The sequence below is a fragment of the Sminthopsis crassicaudata genome, chromosome 6 (assembly GCF_048593235.1).
Source record: "Sminthopsis crassicaudata isolate SCR6 chromosome 6, ASM4859323v1, whole genome shotgun sequence".
NCBI classification, from domain to species: Eukaryota; Metazoa; Chordata; class Mammalia; order Dasyuromorphia; family Dasyuridae; genus Sminthopsis; species Sminthopsis crassicaudata.
This window is the reverse complement of record NC_133622.1, coordinates 176,107,142-176,122,898: the sequence shown is the minus strand read 5'-3', so window position 1 is coordinate 176,122,898 and position 15,757 is coordinate 176,107,142. Positions and strand designations below refer to the sequence as shown.

General features: G+C 39.9%; 1 protein-coding gene across 4 annotated transcripts in view; it reads right to left on the bottom strand.

Moving 5' to 3' along the window:
• Positions 1 to 5,541: 5,541 nt before the first annotated feature.
• The window catches only part of PDE5A (phosphodiesterase 5A), a 181,063-nt gene continuing 170,847 nt past the window's right edge, over positions 5,542 to 15,757 (bottom strand). For all 4 annotated transcript variants that reach the window (XM_074276053.1, XM_074276050.1, XM_074276051.1 and 1 more), the window contains exons 17-21: positions 15,343 to 15,420; positions 13,143 to 13,206; positions 11,931 to 12,005; positions 11,442 to 11,525; positions 5,542 to 5,813 (exon numbers count right to left, since the gene is read on the bottom strand). In XM_074276053.1, coding sequence (XP_074132154.1) covers positions 5,676 to 5,813; positions 11,442 to 11,525; positions 11,931 to 12,005; positions 13,143 to 13,206; positions 15,343 to 15,420 — 439 coding nt within the window. In that variant the 3' untranslated portion in view covers positions 5,542 to 5,675. The remainder of the gene's footprint in view (positions 5,814 to 11,441; positions 11,526 to 11,930; positions 12,006 to 13,142; positions 13,207 to 15,342; positions 15,421 to 15,757) is intronic.

The following is a 15,757-nucleotide window of genomic DNA, read 5'->3' as shown; positions in this document are numbered from 1 at the left end:
TTGGTCTTTTGTAAAATGGGTTATTTGGACTAGATTATTTCTCAGACTCCTTTGAATTTGAAAGCTTATAATAATGCCAGTTACCTGGACCAGAGAGAATCTGAAGGAATTAACAGCCATTTCCCCTTCCCCACAGCCAGTTAGTTTCAGGCATCATAATGATCACACAAGAGTGAAATTTTAATTGTTCCTCATCCTTTTTTATTTTTCAAAGAATGAAAAACAGTACAAAGAATATAATGAGGAGGTAAGTGGCAAGTGAACAGTCTGGACTCCCATGGAAAACCCCCCCAGGGGTTTTTTCTTTCACCAGTTGGTTGGAGAACAGTACAACTCAACAGGGCCTTACATTTAAGTTTGTCATATAAGAAAATTGTCTGAAACAGGGAGTAGGGGATGAGAGAAGGTGTGGGAAAAGATATTGACATTCAAAAAAACCTTTCAAACCATTTGAAAGTTAAACATGATATACACAGTACCCACCCCTCCAGTATCCTAGTACAAAAATAGTGTCCAGAAACTATATATTTGCTCCAATACTTTGAAAAAGTATAAGAATACAAAGAAATACTAACAGTGGCTAGTGATGCTTCATTGTGATTTTTAAAAAATTAAACTATTATGTAATTTATTTTTAAAAAGTATTTACACTTTCAGCTACATTCATTAAAACATGTATACACAGGCTTTTGGTAAGTGTAGGAAGGGAGAGGGTGAGCTCAATGCTATCTTCCTTTCTCTATATGGCAAAGCAAAAGGAGTCTGGGAAGGTGCTTACTTAATACAAGTCAAAAATTTAACAGCTTAGGATGTGATTTTGACTTCCAAGTGTATGACTCCAAAGAGCCACAATCTAGTTTGTACAGTGGGATGTTGGACAGGCCTCCCTGACTTATCAGTCTTTGACCCCAGGGGATGATGGGGTTGATGACTCAGCAACCCATTTCCAGGCTTGTCCTAAGTTCTATATCAGGAAAGGTCCCATGGAACCTCATAGCATGCACTTAACAAATGCCTGGGAGCAGTGATGGCAGCAGAGAGAATATTATCTGTCCTAGATTCCACTGAAAGTCATCAAAGTTAGGAACAGATAAATCTCCAGAGGTGTCCTTTGTTCACCAGAAAGTGCTCCCTTTCTCCTTCTTTCCCTGGTACCCATTCAGAGCATTTGATCAATTGCAGAAGAGGATAGCCATCCCATTGCTTCAGCATCCTATTTCAGCCATGCAAGAAAAAAAAAAAAAACTCCAAAAAACCAAAACAACTGCAGCATTGCTGGCAAATATTACAGTAATTCTTATATCAATAGCAAGCGCAGAAAGGAGGGGTGCGTGTTAAATGTGGAAAAATCAAATCTTGTAAAAATCACTGAGCTGTGAACAAAGAGACAAATCCAAGGCCTCCAGCTCCTGCATTATACACTTCAAGTGAGCAGTGGAACAGTTATGGCAATTTCCTACTTTCCCTCCCACCCACCCACGCTTACCCTTGCTCAGATATTTTTGGTACTTGCTTTTGTTTCACTTCTAAGGGGAGATCACTGGTGGTGACCACATCACCATCATCCTTAAGAGTTTTAAAATTCTCATCCTTACCAAATATCTGTAAGTGAACTATAGGAAAGATATTTTCACCTTTGCAAAGACTAGAAAATTCAAAAGGATATAAGAAAGTTTGCATTAGACCAATGTTCTATATCCAGTTTTGAGGAAGAATATGGCATTTGCTTTTCCATGCTGCTGAATTCAAAGACATCAAGTTTTAGTTTAATGATCTGCATAAATCCCCAACAAGAAGGAAAATACCAGTTCTATGAAAATACTAAAAGTCTGTGGGAAAATCTTATGAAAATGCCAGGCCATTTTACCAGAGAGTAACGACATATTGCTCTCAGCTTTTGCATCTGTTACTCTTGCTACCACATAACAGAAACTACTTAGAATGTGTGCTTTATTTCATTTTTTAGGAAAAACATTGAGGTCAAGGCTGTGTAAAAGGTGCAACAGAAAACCTGGACAAGAATTATAGCTGAAAAGGCAGGAGAGGCTGTGGCCCTATTGGATAGCAAAAACACACATGATGATGAAATCACAGTGTTTTAAGGATCCAAGTAGTAAAAACTAAAAACGAACTTTTGTTGTCTATATAGGGAAGGGAATAGGAAACAGGCATTTGCCTTAGCAGCTAAAAATCTAATTTGTGCCCATTTCTACACAGATAACATGAGTCTGCTATTGGATGCTGTTCAAAGGATCAACTTAGCTAAGGTCAACACAAAGTTGTCTGTGTGTATGGGGGTGAATTTTGGATTCTAATATCCTCTCAATTATAAACAAGTTGAACTCTACTCCACGGCAATTGTCTGTTGGAGGAAATCAGAGCTCCTTAATGTAATGAAGTATGGTGGAGTGTACTGGTCATGGAATCAATAAGACCTGGGTTAGAATCCTGCCTCAGACACCCGCTATGTGACCCTGAGTAAAACTAACTTTCTGGGTCTCAGTTTCCTTATCTGTCAAGTGAGGGGTTGGGCTGAATAATCTCTGAAGTACCTTCCAGCTCTAATTTTAGGATACTAACTAGCGGCTAGATGGTCCCTATTTTGAACAGCAATCAAGAATGTTAACTTTAAAATTTGCTTGGCACATAAACTACTTCAATGGAAAGGAGTCAGGGGAGTCTTTCAACTTCTGCATGGATTGTGGTCTCCAATGGATAAACCTCAGTTGGAAGAGTATTTTTCCTAACCTCTGGGACTCAAAAGTGGGAAAATAGCATTAGAAAATATCTGAATACAAGCTAAATTTATCTCCGTTTCACTAATAATCTATAAAGCATCTTTTAAAAAATCATTTTTGTTTAGATGAAAAGAGTCTAAACCAATGAAAAATGACAATAACTCAAGTTTTGGACAAGGGCATCAATACAGATTCTGAAGGCTATATGGGTATATGAAAGCTGGGGTATATGATGTGGCTTTCCCCCTAAAATCATGTGATCTTTAAAGGATGCCAGAGGCTATCTAGTCCAACTCTATCATTTTATAGAGGAGTAAACTGAGGTTCAGCATCCAAGGTCACATAAATATCATGTATCAAAGATGATGCCCACTTTTGGGGAGATGAGCTAGCAGACCTAAGTAACTAGCTCTAAACGGTAATCTGAATCATTTACAAGTTCTGTCTTGAAGGGACAAGGGTCACCATTCTTATCTCCACAAACTGCTATAAAGATCAACCACTATACGTCAGTAGTAAATTCCCTGGTAAGTAGTTGGGAGTTTATCAAAGTATTTTAAACCCCGACACAGAACCAATTATGATTATTAAGGGGGTACTTCAGAAAACATTGACTTTTGCCAAAATCATGAGAAATTTGAATCTATACATCACAAATGCATAAGATCATGTTACCTGAAGTATTTAAAAAAACTAAATTCCATCTTGAACTTTATGTAGATACCTATATGAAATAGCCATGAGCCATGTTTGTGGGAAAAAAGTATTTGTGTACTATATTATTATGATGCTGGTGTGGCAAGGTAGGTTGCTAAGGGCCAGATGTAAAGTCAGAAAGAGTTCTGCCTCTGACACATACTGGTTGGGTGACTTTGGACAAGTCATCTAACTTTGAAGCAGTCCCAGGAAATTGCCTAAGAGTGTCAGTTATAGATGAATTGGCAATCTGCCTTAGGAGAAGGAAGTTCTACACTAGAAATTCTCTACATGGAAGGTCTGGACAAAAAGCAACCAAACAAAAAAAATACTCTTCCAAGCCTTTTTGACTAAGGATGATGGGTACTATGGAAAAATACATTGATATGGTTGGTTGGGAAACTCCAGGCCTCCTTTTTACTTTGCAATGTTCCTTCATTCTGCATACCTGCTTTACTAAGGCACACTTGGGCTCATTTAAGAGCAGCTTGATGGCACACATTTAGAATGGGAACTGTCTATAGTCCTACCAAGGAAGTTTATTTATACATACAAAGTTCTGTGGGAGAAAGATGGCAGCCAAGTAACATAGTCTGAAGAAATATGGAGAAGTGAATCATTTCTGTGGGGATATGGTTTGGCCAATCTGAGCCCCTGGAGCAATTTCCCTATGACTGAACCCAAAGACTGAAGCAACTTACTTCCACATAGCTCAGGGTTTTGTTTATGGCTAGGAAATTCCAAGGCCCCTTCTGCTATTTCCCTTTGACCCCCAATAGCATCACGTTATGAGTAGCATAAAGAGATCATAATGACCTTTTGATACTTATCAAAGTACAAGGATTGCTGTGTTCTCTTAACTGCATTAATGATTAAAGCTTTGTCTTAAAGAAACCTGGGATTCCTCCGTGAAAGGAGGAAGGAATAGTTGCTTTTCTACCTTACTCATGGCTGCCCTTTACTCAGGACAATGTTGGATTCCAATGATCTTGAATTCACCCTTTCGAGACTTAAGTTACTGAAATGAATTTTTATAAGACGCAATCTGTAAGAATATTTTTAAAGAAGAGAAGGTAATTTTTGTAGTCCCCAGTGGAAGGGGGGAACTTCCTGAAGCTTATCCAAATATTTCTTTTCTCTCAGAAATCTACAATGCAATCTTTCTCATCGTAAAACCGATTAGATGTGTGACCCTGGATAAATCACTTGTTCTATACTTCAATTTTCTTACCTGCAAAATGCAAGGGCTGGTTGTACTCAATGTCCTCTATGTTCCCTAACTCTGGATCTATGGACTAAGTTCTTCTGATGCTTACTATCTGTGTGACCTCAGAAAATTTACTTACTTAGCCTCCCTGGGTCCCACTTATCCTATCTGTAAAATGGGAAGCATCTGAGGTCCCTTTATTCTCTAGAATTATGGTCCTATGGACCTAGTTCAAATCTTGCTTTTGATGTGTACTACTTGTGTGATCCTGGATAAGTCATTTAACTTTGGAGACCCATGACCTTATCTTTACAAGAAGAGGGTTGGAGTAGATAACTTCTGAGATCCCACCTAGCTCTAACACAAGGATCATTATGAATGTCTTCTGTGCTCACCTTCATTATAAATTACATGTTATGTCACACAGTTCCCAATACTGTAGAATTCTGAAAGTTGCTGAGTTGACGCGATTGTGATCTGAGAAGGCATTGGTGATAAACATGCCTTCCAAATCCCCACAGGCCAGTGCTGTCCAAAGTCAGGCCTGGACAACAGCCTTCTCTCCTCTGTATTCTCAAACACCGAGGAATGGACTGTTGATCCTGGCTCCCCTAGGAAGAGGGAGAAGCTGCCAAGCATTCTTGAAGAACTGGTCATTCAGCCACAGCAAAAACAACCAGGGACACAGATGGACAAGGCCAGGGCCAAAAGTTTCCCGTAGCCTTCCCAGACCTCCCTCAGCAGAACCTGAGCACTGAGACCAGTTTTCTGCCAACTGTGGCTACGGTGGGCAAAGCGGGCCGCCTCACTTCAGTGGTATAAAGACATATCCAGACGATATACACCAGTCCCCTAAGAACACGTCACACTATGCCCTTCAAAGTTGTGCAAAAATAAAACCAAACGTTTAAAAAAATACAGCAGTGGCAAAACATATACCCAACTCATACAGTGTCTATGAAAACTACGTATCACAAAATAGGACATCTTCTGTGTAAACGTAAACTCTGCGTGCTCAGTCTGTCAAAGGCCCCTCAGTTCAGCTTGGGCTGGCTGCTCTCCCCATTGATCAGGTTCTTCTCCTGCTGCTCGGCCAGGGCCTGCCATTTCTGTCTGTTCTTTCTACAGCCATCTAGCAGAGGAAAGCAGGCCTCTGAGACGTGTACCAGGGCCTAAGGAGAGAAGGAGAAATCAAATGTTGGAAGGAGGCATCCAGAGAAGAAAGCTCTCACCTCCAAGCCTTGGTTCAGAGGCTGCAGTCCCTACTCAGGGATTTGTGAAGAGAACCCATGAGGAACTCATCAAAAGTTAAGTGGATACATACGGACATCATTGAGCTTGGGAAAGCCTGGGAAGCAGCCTTCATTGAGAACGGGGAAGTGGGCTTTGAGTCAGGAAGACCTGAGATGCTGCTTATAGCTATGTGACTCTGGACAAGTAATTTACTTGTCCTGTACTGATTTGTCAAATGAGGGTACTTGATATATCCTCTAAGGTTCTTTTAGCTAAAAAATTATGATTCTGGGACAAAAAAAAAAACTATTTATTGATAAAAACATGAAGAATGTCCCTGTTTCTTCCTCTCTCTCTCTCCTTCTCCCCCTTCTCTCTGTCTCTCTCCCCTTCTCACTCTTTCACTCCCTCTTTCCATTTCTCTCTCTCTCTTTGCCCCTCTGTCTGTCTCTCTTTGTTTCTCTCTGTTGCTTTCTCTCTCTCCCTGTCTTTCTCTGTGTCTCTCATTCTCTCGCTCTTTCCTTCTGTCTCTTTCATGTGCATGCATACAGACATTACACACACATACACAGAGGGTACATTCACATATACACATGTACACACACATACATACACACATACACATACACACTGATCTCACTAAGGAAATAATAACTCTTTTCTGTATAGGTGCCCAGATGATTCCAGGGAGACCTCAAGGAAATAGGGGCCTGTAATTCCAGAATAGGGGATATTCTGTGCTTCATGACTGGTGCTGCTTGATTTGGAGGTGAGGAAACTTTCTTGGGAACTATGAGAAAAAGTGAGCTATTCTAGTGAGAGGATAGCCTGGCCCAAGTTGCATTTAGGGAGAAAGTATGAATTGAGGAAGATTTTGGTGGTTGTAGATAGGACTTGTAGAAGGAAGAGAGGAGAGATGGAGGGAGAAGTGGGGAAAGAGAAAAGAATACAGAGAGACTTGAAGAAAGGAGGGGAGGGTAAAAAAGAGAGAGAAGAGAGAGAAAAATGGGGAAGGAGGAAGAGATAAGAGAAGAGGGAGGGAAAAAGGGGAAGGAGGAGGGCAAAAGACGGGAAAGGGGAGACAAGAGAAAGAAAAGATAAGGGGATATGAGGGGAAAAGGAGAGAAGAGGAGGAGGGAGTGTGTGAGTGTGTGTGTGTGTGTGTGTGTGTGTGTGTGTGTGTGTGTGTGTGTGAGTGAGAGAGAGAGAGAGAGAGAGAGAGAGAGTGTGTGTGTGTGTGTGTGTGTGTATGAATGCCAATCATGGAAGCCCTGGATATGCAGAAGCACTGGGGATGAGAGAAGCGATCCCCTCATCCTTTTCTCTTACACAAAACAGATCAGCTTCTGCCCTGAACAGTGGCTAGCAATAGTGGGCTTCAGAAGGCCTCCTCATTTCTGCTTTGCAAAGACACTATCTGGGTCCAGGGAAGGGTACAGGATGCATGCAGGTAGAAAAACATGGGATCACAGATTTAGAGGCAGAAGAAATCTTGGAAGTCATTAAATGCAACTGCTTCATTTTACAGATAAAGAAATTGAAGGGGCAGCTAGGTGGTGCAGTGGGTAGAGCACTGCTCTGAAGTCAGGAGGACCTGACTTAAACACTTAACACTTCCTAGCTGTGTGACTCCACGTAAGTCACTTAATCCTAATTGCATTAGCAAAAAAGAAAAGAAAAAAGAAATTGAGGACTTAGAGGAGAAGTGATTTGTCATACACTTATAAGTATTTAAGACAGAATTAGAACCCAGGGCTTCCCATTTGTAAGCTCACTCCCTTACTCACTATATGTCATGCTGACATAGCTTCTGACCAGCAGCTACTTGCAGGACTCCAAAGCTCAAGCCCTGGCACCCAATGTTGGAAGATTAGATCAGAAGAAATAATTGAGCTAAAGTTGGCCCAGGAGGTTGAATTAGAACCCAGCGCTCCAAAAACAGTGCTTTTTCTATTATTGTGTATTTTTTTTTTTTTAACAATGAAACTTCTATAGTAAGAATTCACTGCCTTCTTTAGTTCATGGCTACAATGACCATGATGATCAGTAACCTCCTTCTCCCCTTTTATTATATTTTCTTTTGCCTTTTTTCTTTCACCAAAGAATTAAAAAACAGGCAAATGGGAATACTATAGATTAAATATCACCTCCCCATGACACTCATTGCTTCATGGCATGGGGAAATTTTCTGGGAGACCCTGCCTATCAGGCATGAGGACGGAAATCAGAAAGGGAAGAGGTACAAATATCCGCCAGGGGGAGCTGTGTAGATGCAATAGAACTGAGACTGTTGGGGCGAGGGGGAACTGAAGATGTTGGGATGTCTTTGACCAAACTTCTGGTGGAGAGCTTAACAGCACAGGGGCAGAGAGGAAGGCTGAGAAGGAGGAAGGAGGTCTTCATTCTGCTCCTTACTGCTTTCTGGCTTTGTCCTTCAGAGTCTTATCTTCTGCAGTAACATGGGGGGGAGGGGGAGAGGAGATTTGGGAGGGATTAGTGGAAAAAACACTAAATGAATGCTAAAGGGTTCTTCCATTGTGGGAAGCCCTTTTTGCTTTGGTTCCTTTTGGCTTTTGCTGCATTCCGCCCCCTTCTCTTCTCTGTGCTGGCTTCTTTATCAAACACTAATAGCCACGACAGGAAAAGTCCATTGGCCTGAGAAAGACAAGGGATTGGATCCTAGTCTTAGACAAGTTATTTAATGTCTTCACTTTGCTTTTCCCATTTTTAAAGTGAGGCAGTCAGTTTAACTGTTGTGGGACATTTGGGGGATGTCCATCTTTCTCCTTGGGCCTCAATCTTCTTATCTGCAAAAAGTAGAGTTAAGCCAGATGGTCTTGACTCACCCCTACAGCTTTAGATTTTTATGGTCAATTAAGAATTATAATTAGAGGAAATATAACTTTCTTAATACATACACAAACAGAGAAGTTACTTCATTTGGATTGTTGCTGGGGCTAAGCTCAAAGATACCCTATTTATAACACACTTAACACAAGAATTAACTAAAATGAGTATCTCAGAATAAAAAGACACATTTGCGCATATACATTTTTATATGTGTTTACATGTATGCCCACAAGCATATTCATGCTCATATATGAACAAATGTAACATACACGTATTAATACACACAGCCATTATCTGTTTTTACTAATTTCTACTTTTGCATGTATGCATGTACGTGTGCATTTGTGCACATGTGTATATATGGTTCAGGGAGTTTTGCACACTAGAAGGTCCGAAGACCAAAAATAGTTGATTCCCTGGGACCTTCTGATTAACAGTGATGGAAAATGGATGTATGTGTGAGCATATGTGTATATGTATACACAATCAAAATTAACAGCAGTAATGATTAAAAGGCAAGTAAGCCTGTCTCATGATTGGATTAATTCAGCATAAAAGGGAGCATATAGTCTTAGTCCTAGAAATTATTAGCAGTGATGAGTAAAAAGCAAGTAAGCTTGTCTCATGACCAGATAAAAGTGAATATATAGTCTTAGTCCTAGAAATTAACTTCTAATTCTAATTCCCAACCTAACTTAAGTATGACCAGCTGTGAGATGGTGTGAAAAGCTCGTTGGATTTGGGACCAGGAGTTTGACTCCCAGGCCTTACATACTTGAAAATGTAGCAGTAATTCTCACTTCACATTTGGGTGTCTTGAGTTCAATAATGTGCCTGACAAATTTCTCAAAATTAGCCACACTTAGAATTCTTTATGCCCTGTGTATCATTGAACATTGCATTAACAAATTGTTACTCTGGGAAAATCACTTGACTTTTCAAAGCCTTAGCTTCCCCACTGTAAAATGTGGTTGATGATACTTGCACCTCATAGAGCTAAAGATCTGGTTTTAACTCCCAGCAGCAGCAGCAGCAGCAGCACCTTTACATCACCATAATCATCATTATCAACAGCAGCAGCAGCAGCAGCAGCATCCATCATCATCATCACTACTACCATTACTACCACCATCATTACCACTCCCTCATTATCCTCTCCCCCATCCCTATCGCCATTATCACCATGGCCAATATTCATAAAGCATTTGAAGGTTTTCAAAATGTTTGGCATATATCACCATCTTATTGGATCCTAATTTGATGAATAGATGTTCTAGTGGTCAACTGATTAAACCACTAGTGAGCAAAGTCAGCCTGGATCCAAACCAGCATAGGCCCACTGAAAAAGTCTGAAAGTCCTTCTGGAGGCCCATGGGAAGCAGTGAAAGCTGAGCTCAGTTTCTTGTCCAACACATGGGCTAGGTGAGAGATGTGGCCGCATTCTAGAGATTAAAGATTGGCTGGCTGGGAATTAGGAAGAAAAAAATGAAAAGGTAGACTTCTAGCCACCTTCAAGAAATGAAGGAAAAAGGGAACTGGGCTTCTCAAGAACTAATGATGTCTTTATGACACCAACTTCTGTCCAGTGATGAGGGCCGGGATCACATGGATGCAGGATAATGACTACAGAATGAGATTAAAGAGTAATTAAGATGGGGTACCTAGAAGTGATAACTGAGTGATATTTAGGGAGGAACAACCACCTACAGTCTTCATGAGGATGGAAGGGAAGGCATGTGGGGTCCAAGGAAAAGTTGGAAGAAGGCTATATTGAAGTTGAGCCCCACAGCTACTTGGGAAGTCACTCAACAAGTCCCCTCAGTGTTACTGTTAGTTGGTAATTATCTCTCTGAGGTATGTGGAAGAGAGGCGAGAGCCAGAAAAAGTCTTGGGATTAAAATCTAAATGATTCTCTGCATACTAACTCAGGCTTTCTCAACTTCAGTTTCCTCATCAATAAAATGGGAAGGAAAGAAGTACTTATGAAGCATCTACTATGAGCCAGCTATTGTGTTAAGTGCTTTACAAATGGAAGCTCATTTGAGCCTCAAAACTACTCTGGAAGGTAGGTGCTATTATGACCTCCATTTTACAGATGAAACTGTGACAAAGGTGACATGATTTACCCAAGTTCACACAACTAGTAAGTGTCTAAGGTAGGATCTGAACTCGGGTATCCCCTAATTCCTACTTAGCTGCCTCAGGTTAATGAATAAGTTAAGAATCTCAGTCCTCATCAGCATTTTTAATGTGAAGGGCAGTGTGTCTTAGTGGAGAGAGTACCGGATCATGATGATGTGGGTTTTAACCCTGCTTTTGACACCTGCTGGGAGGATATTTCAGCATAAATCACTTAGTTTGTCCAGGTCTCCATTTTCATATCTGTAAAATGGGTAGTTAGTTCTATTAACTGTGGCACTGACCTCACGGTAGTTTAAATGAGAGGTTCAAATGAGATTTATACATACATACACACGTGTATATGTACACACATAAATGCATATACACGTAAATATATATAGCACTTTTTTGACCTTAAAGTATAATTTGTCAGGCATAATAATAATATCAACAATTATCACAAAATAAAATATTAGTGCAATCTATTATACATATTATATAGAATGTAATATGATATCAACATAAATAATTATAATGCAATATTAAGTAATAATAATTACAGTAGAACAAGAATTGTTCTGCTTTTTTATGAATACCTCATAGAGTTGCAAGCATATGGCATCTATGAATCCAACTTGCATACTTGGGATTTTATTTTTCTTCTCTCTGTTCATCAGATCCTGAAAACAAACCAAGACAAATCTGCCTTTATTTAAAGACAGTGCAAGAGTAGGGATTAAAGAAGTTGAGCAGACTAACTGAGCAGAGCCGCCCCCAACCATACAAGCTCCAGATTTCCTTTCTGTCTAATTCCACAAAGAGCTGCCTGTGTTCTGTACCTGACAATAGGATGGTCTAAGAACACCAGAAATGATTATGAATGGAAAACATTTATTAAGCACTTACTGTGTGCTAAGTGCTGGATACAAATGAAAACTGCAAGATGGTCCTTGCCCCCAAATTGTTTACATTCAAATGGAGGAAAAATCATGATGAAAATTGGGTTCTCCTGGTCTAATTCCAAAAGGATACAGATCAAGGACAGCCTTAGGACCCTTTGATCCCACTGAGGCCTTCCTACTTACTGTGGGCTCGATGTTCAACTCCTTTCGCTCTCTGTCTCCTTGGTCAAAAAATTCTGCAGCTACCAGCTCTGCTATCTGAAATAGATACCAGAGATCTCAAAGAGACTTACTGGGCTAGAATTTGTTTAAAAAATCTTTCAACATTCAATCCATTTGAGTTTCCTGAGTTTCCCAATCACAATGGTAAAATGAAAGCTAAGCAAAACCAAAACACAACAAAACAAAACAAAAAAATCTAATTATTTATTAAGAGAGGCCTAGTGTATAGAGCAACAGATTTGGAGTAAGGAATACATTAGTTAAAATCCTGTCTCAAGTATTTGCTATCTCTGTAACTTTGGACAAGTTCACTTAACCACTCTGTGCCTCAGTTTCCTTATCTGTAAAATGAGAATGATAACAACACCCACCAGGCTTGTTATGAGGACAAAGTGAGAGAATTTATATAGTGATCTATAAGGGTTAGCTATGCATCAAAGCAGCCACAATAGTTTGGGAGTGAGTGAGTTTCCGCAACCAATCAGAAGGGTGAGGAGCTATGTATGCTGAACATCTGAGATCAGTGGGACATGAGTCTCTTTACTTTCATAGGCTGTATGGGGATAGGTCAGAGTGGTAACATGACTTCAAGTCTCCACAGAGAATATAAACAATAGCAAAAGATGTTCCAACTATTCCATGGAGAAGCTTGCACATTACTTTGGCTTATTCTGGCACTCTGCCTTTTTTGTTCTGTTTTGGCCTGAGGATGGGGTGGGGATTCCCAGTGTTGCTCTGTCCTACGGCTGCCCAGGACAACTGACCTCTTATGAATATATTCCCCCTTCCCCCCTGCAATTAATTTAATCAACCCTAATAAAACCTATTAATAATCAAGCTTGTATGAGACCCTTTTTCTTTGGTAGCTCAGTACTTTCCCAGAGGGTACACCATCCTTCAATTGTCATAAATATGGTAGAAGAGATCTGCCCCCTTACATTTGGTGTAGTGGGCAGGAGGGTCTACCCCCTTACATAGGCTCTCCATAAAATTTATTATTAGGTGGCACAGGAATTTTAAGCTGGGAAATATGGTGCACAGCCAATGATTCTTTGTAAATACCATTAAAAATAGCCAGCCAGATCTTCCACACAGACCTCAGCCAGCTCTGAAATAGAATGTATTGTTAAGATGGCTGTCTAATCCATCACATTTATACAAATCTTGACATACCCGCTGTTGAACAGGCCACGGCTTGGTTATTGCGGAGAGATCACAGGCCGTCATCAGCATTGCTCTAGAGGGGATAGAAAGACAAACACCAAACTCCTTTTGGTTACTTTTCGAGGAAGGTGGCGTTCCCCAAAGCCCTTCTCTGGCCCCTCATCTTGGCACAGAGAGGACTCTGCAGGCAAAGTGCAGGCCCTCCTCATGCTGGAAAGGCCTTTTGTGAGACTGGAGTCAAAGTCAGAGGACCAGGATTCAATCTCTACAATTGCTTGTTATCTGAGGGACCCTGGGCATGGCACAGCTTGGGAAGACACTGACTTAGTTTCCTCAGCTATAAAATGAGACTCTGATCTCTGAGTTCCTTTCCAGTTTTCAAATGATAATCCTATGATTTTAGGCACAGACCGTGTATGGACTTTTATTTGATGACCAGTACAGCTAAAGTTTAGGGAGGCTCATTTGCGTTGGCCATGACTTAATGAATTTTTCAATCCCAGCAATGGTTAAAGACTCTCCCAAGTCATTGAAGGATTCTCATCTTTGCCTACGGAAAGCAACACCTTCACAGTATGTCTTCCTCTATTTCAATTCCTTCAGAATTTATACTTTCTTCAATGTAGGCATATTCTCCATTGAAACACACTGTTTCATGAACTCTTGGAGATTAAAATAGTAAAGATTTGGGAGCCAGCTTTCTAGGGATGAGCCTTTTAAAATTTATCCAGGGTGGTACATGGACAGTTTGCCCAGGGTTCTTACTGGATTGGGAGGAACCTACTAAGTTTAACTTCTGAGAGTCCAAGGTGCCACCACAAGGATTTAGGGGAAGAATGTAGATCTATCATAGACTAGGATTTAGTATGATGTTTGGTACCTAGTAGGGGCTTAGTAAACACTGACTGACTGACAGTTACAAATACCAAGAGAATTCAGCCTGAGAGGGAATGCAGAGGGTAGTGGTTCAAGTGCTGCATTTAAAGTTAAGAAGACCTAGGTTCAAACTTTGTCTCAGACACTAAGTGTGATTGCTGTAGCCAGACAAGGAAAGGCCACATTCTACTGGGTTAAAGTTCAGTCCCTTCCCTCGCCTTTTCTCCTCCCTCTAAAATAATAGATATAAAGAGTTAAATAATACAGTGGCTAGCACATTGACTTTGGAGAGAGTCAGAACAACCTGAGTTTGGATTCGGCCTCAGATATTTCCTAACTATATGATCCCAGGGCAGTTAACTACCCTCTATGGGTTTTTCCTCACCAAAAAAAAAAAAAAAAAAAAAAAAAAAAAAAAAAAAAAAAAAGTTGAGCCTGGATTTAATGGCCTCCAAAATTCAGTTAGCTTTCTACAGCACTCTATGTAGCAAACTTTTAATTTGCGAAGTATTTTAATGAACAAAGTCTTACATATCGCTGGCTAGTAAAGCAATAATAAGAGTGATGTCCATATGACCTTATTGGCTACTGGATTGTTGTTGTTGTTTTGGTCAACAGCCTGACTCAGTACTTCTCTGTTAAAGAAAGAAAAGACTTTTCAGTACTAAATTAAAATGAAGTGCTGGCTTTTTTAGCCTGGTATAGACAGATGAAGCCACTCTGCTTATTAGTGATTATATGATCATCCGAGAATGGTCCCTGGGGGACAGATTTCTCAATTCTCACTTGAGGTCTTTCTGGCGCTTGACAAAACAAACAACATGCTAGAGAATTTGGAGGCATGGTTATCTAGCCTCTGATTGTAGAACTCTGGCAGGTCAAATTCTCCTATCTCCTAACCCACATAAATACATAGTAATTTGGGGAAGAGCTAATTATTAGGAAGTTTTTCTTTATTTTAAAATTAAATTTATTAATTCATTTCTTAAATTTATTTAATTATTTCTGAAATACAGTACCATTCTGTCTCTATCTGAAATTTTAGATGGGAATTTTCAATATTTTCTTTCCTAAGAAGGAGGACATGGAACAACAGGCAGGCACGGGGCACTACTTTTTCACATTTTAAAAGCACTTCTAGAATGAAAAGGCAAGTGTTTGATGGGAGCTCTTGAAGCTCTCTTACACACCAATTGGTTCCAGCTTTTGATTTCTGAACAGTTTGGAGGGCTGTACTTACTGTGCTGCACTAGACATCACATCAGTGATGTGAGATGATAGTTACTAATTGTAGGGACAAGCTCATACCTTCAAGAATGCTACAATGACTTACAAAAATAACTCCTTGTGCTGAGGATCTTCAAAGTTGAATTGCTTCTTTCTTATAAGTTCAAAAAATTCTTCTCTTCGCCTACAAAACAAAAGAACATATCTGATTGGTCTCAAAGTCTCAGCCTAAACTCTAAAATCTCTTTCTTTGCTCAGAAAGATTTATTTAACGAAATAAATAAAATTTGATAAATTAAAATAAATCAAATAAAATTTAATAAAATAGTCATTGAAACCTCATGTTCTTGAAGCTAGTTGCAATTGATTTGTCATTAAGTATGTCTCTTAAGCTAGGTAAATAACTAGAGACTTGAAAACATGAATATTTTCAAGGAAAATGTTTCCCAAGGGGAAATACCTTCATGGTGTCGTTGGCTCACATATCAGAGCAATAAAGAATTTCTAAACACATACAGGCC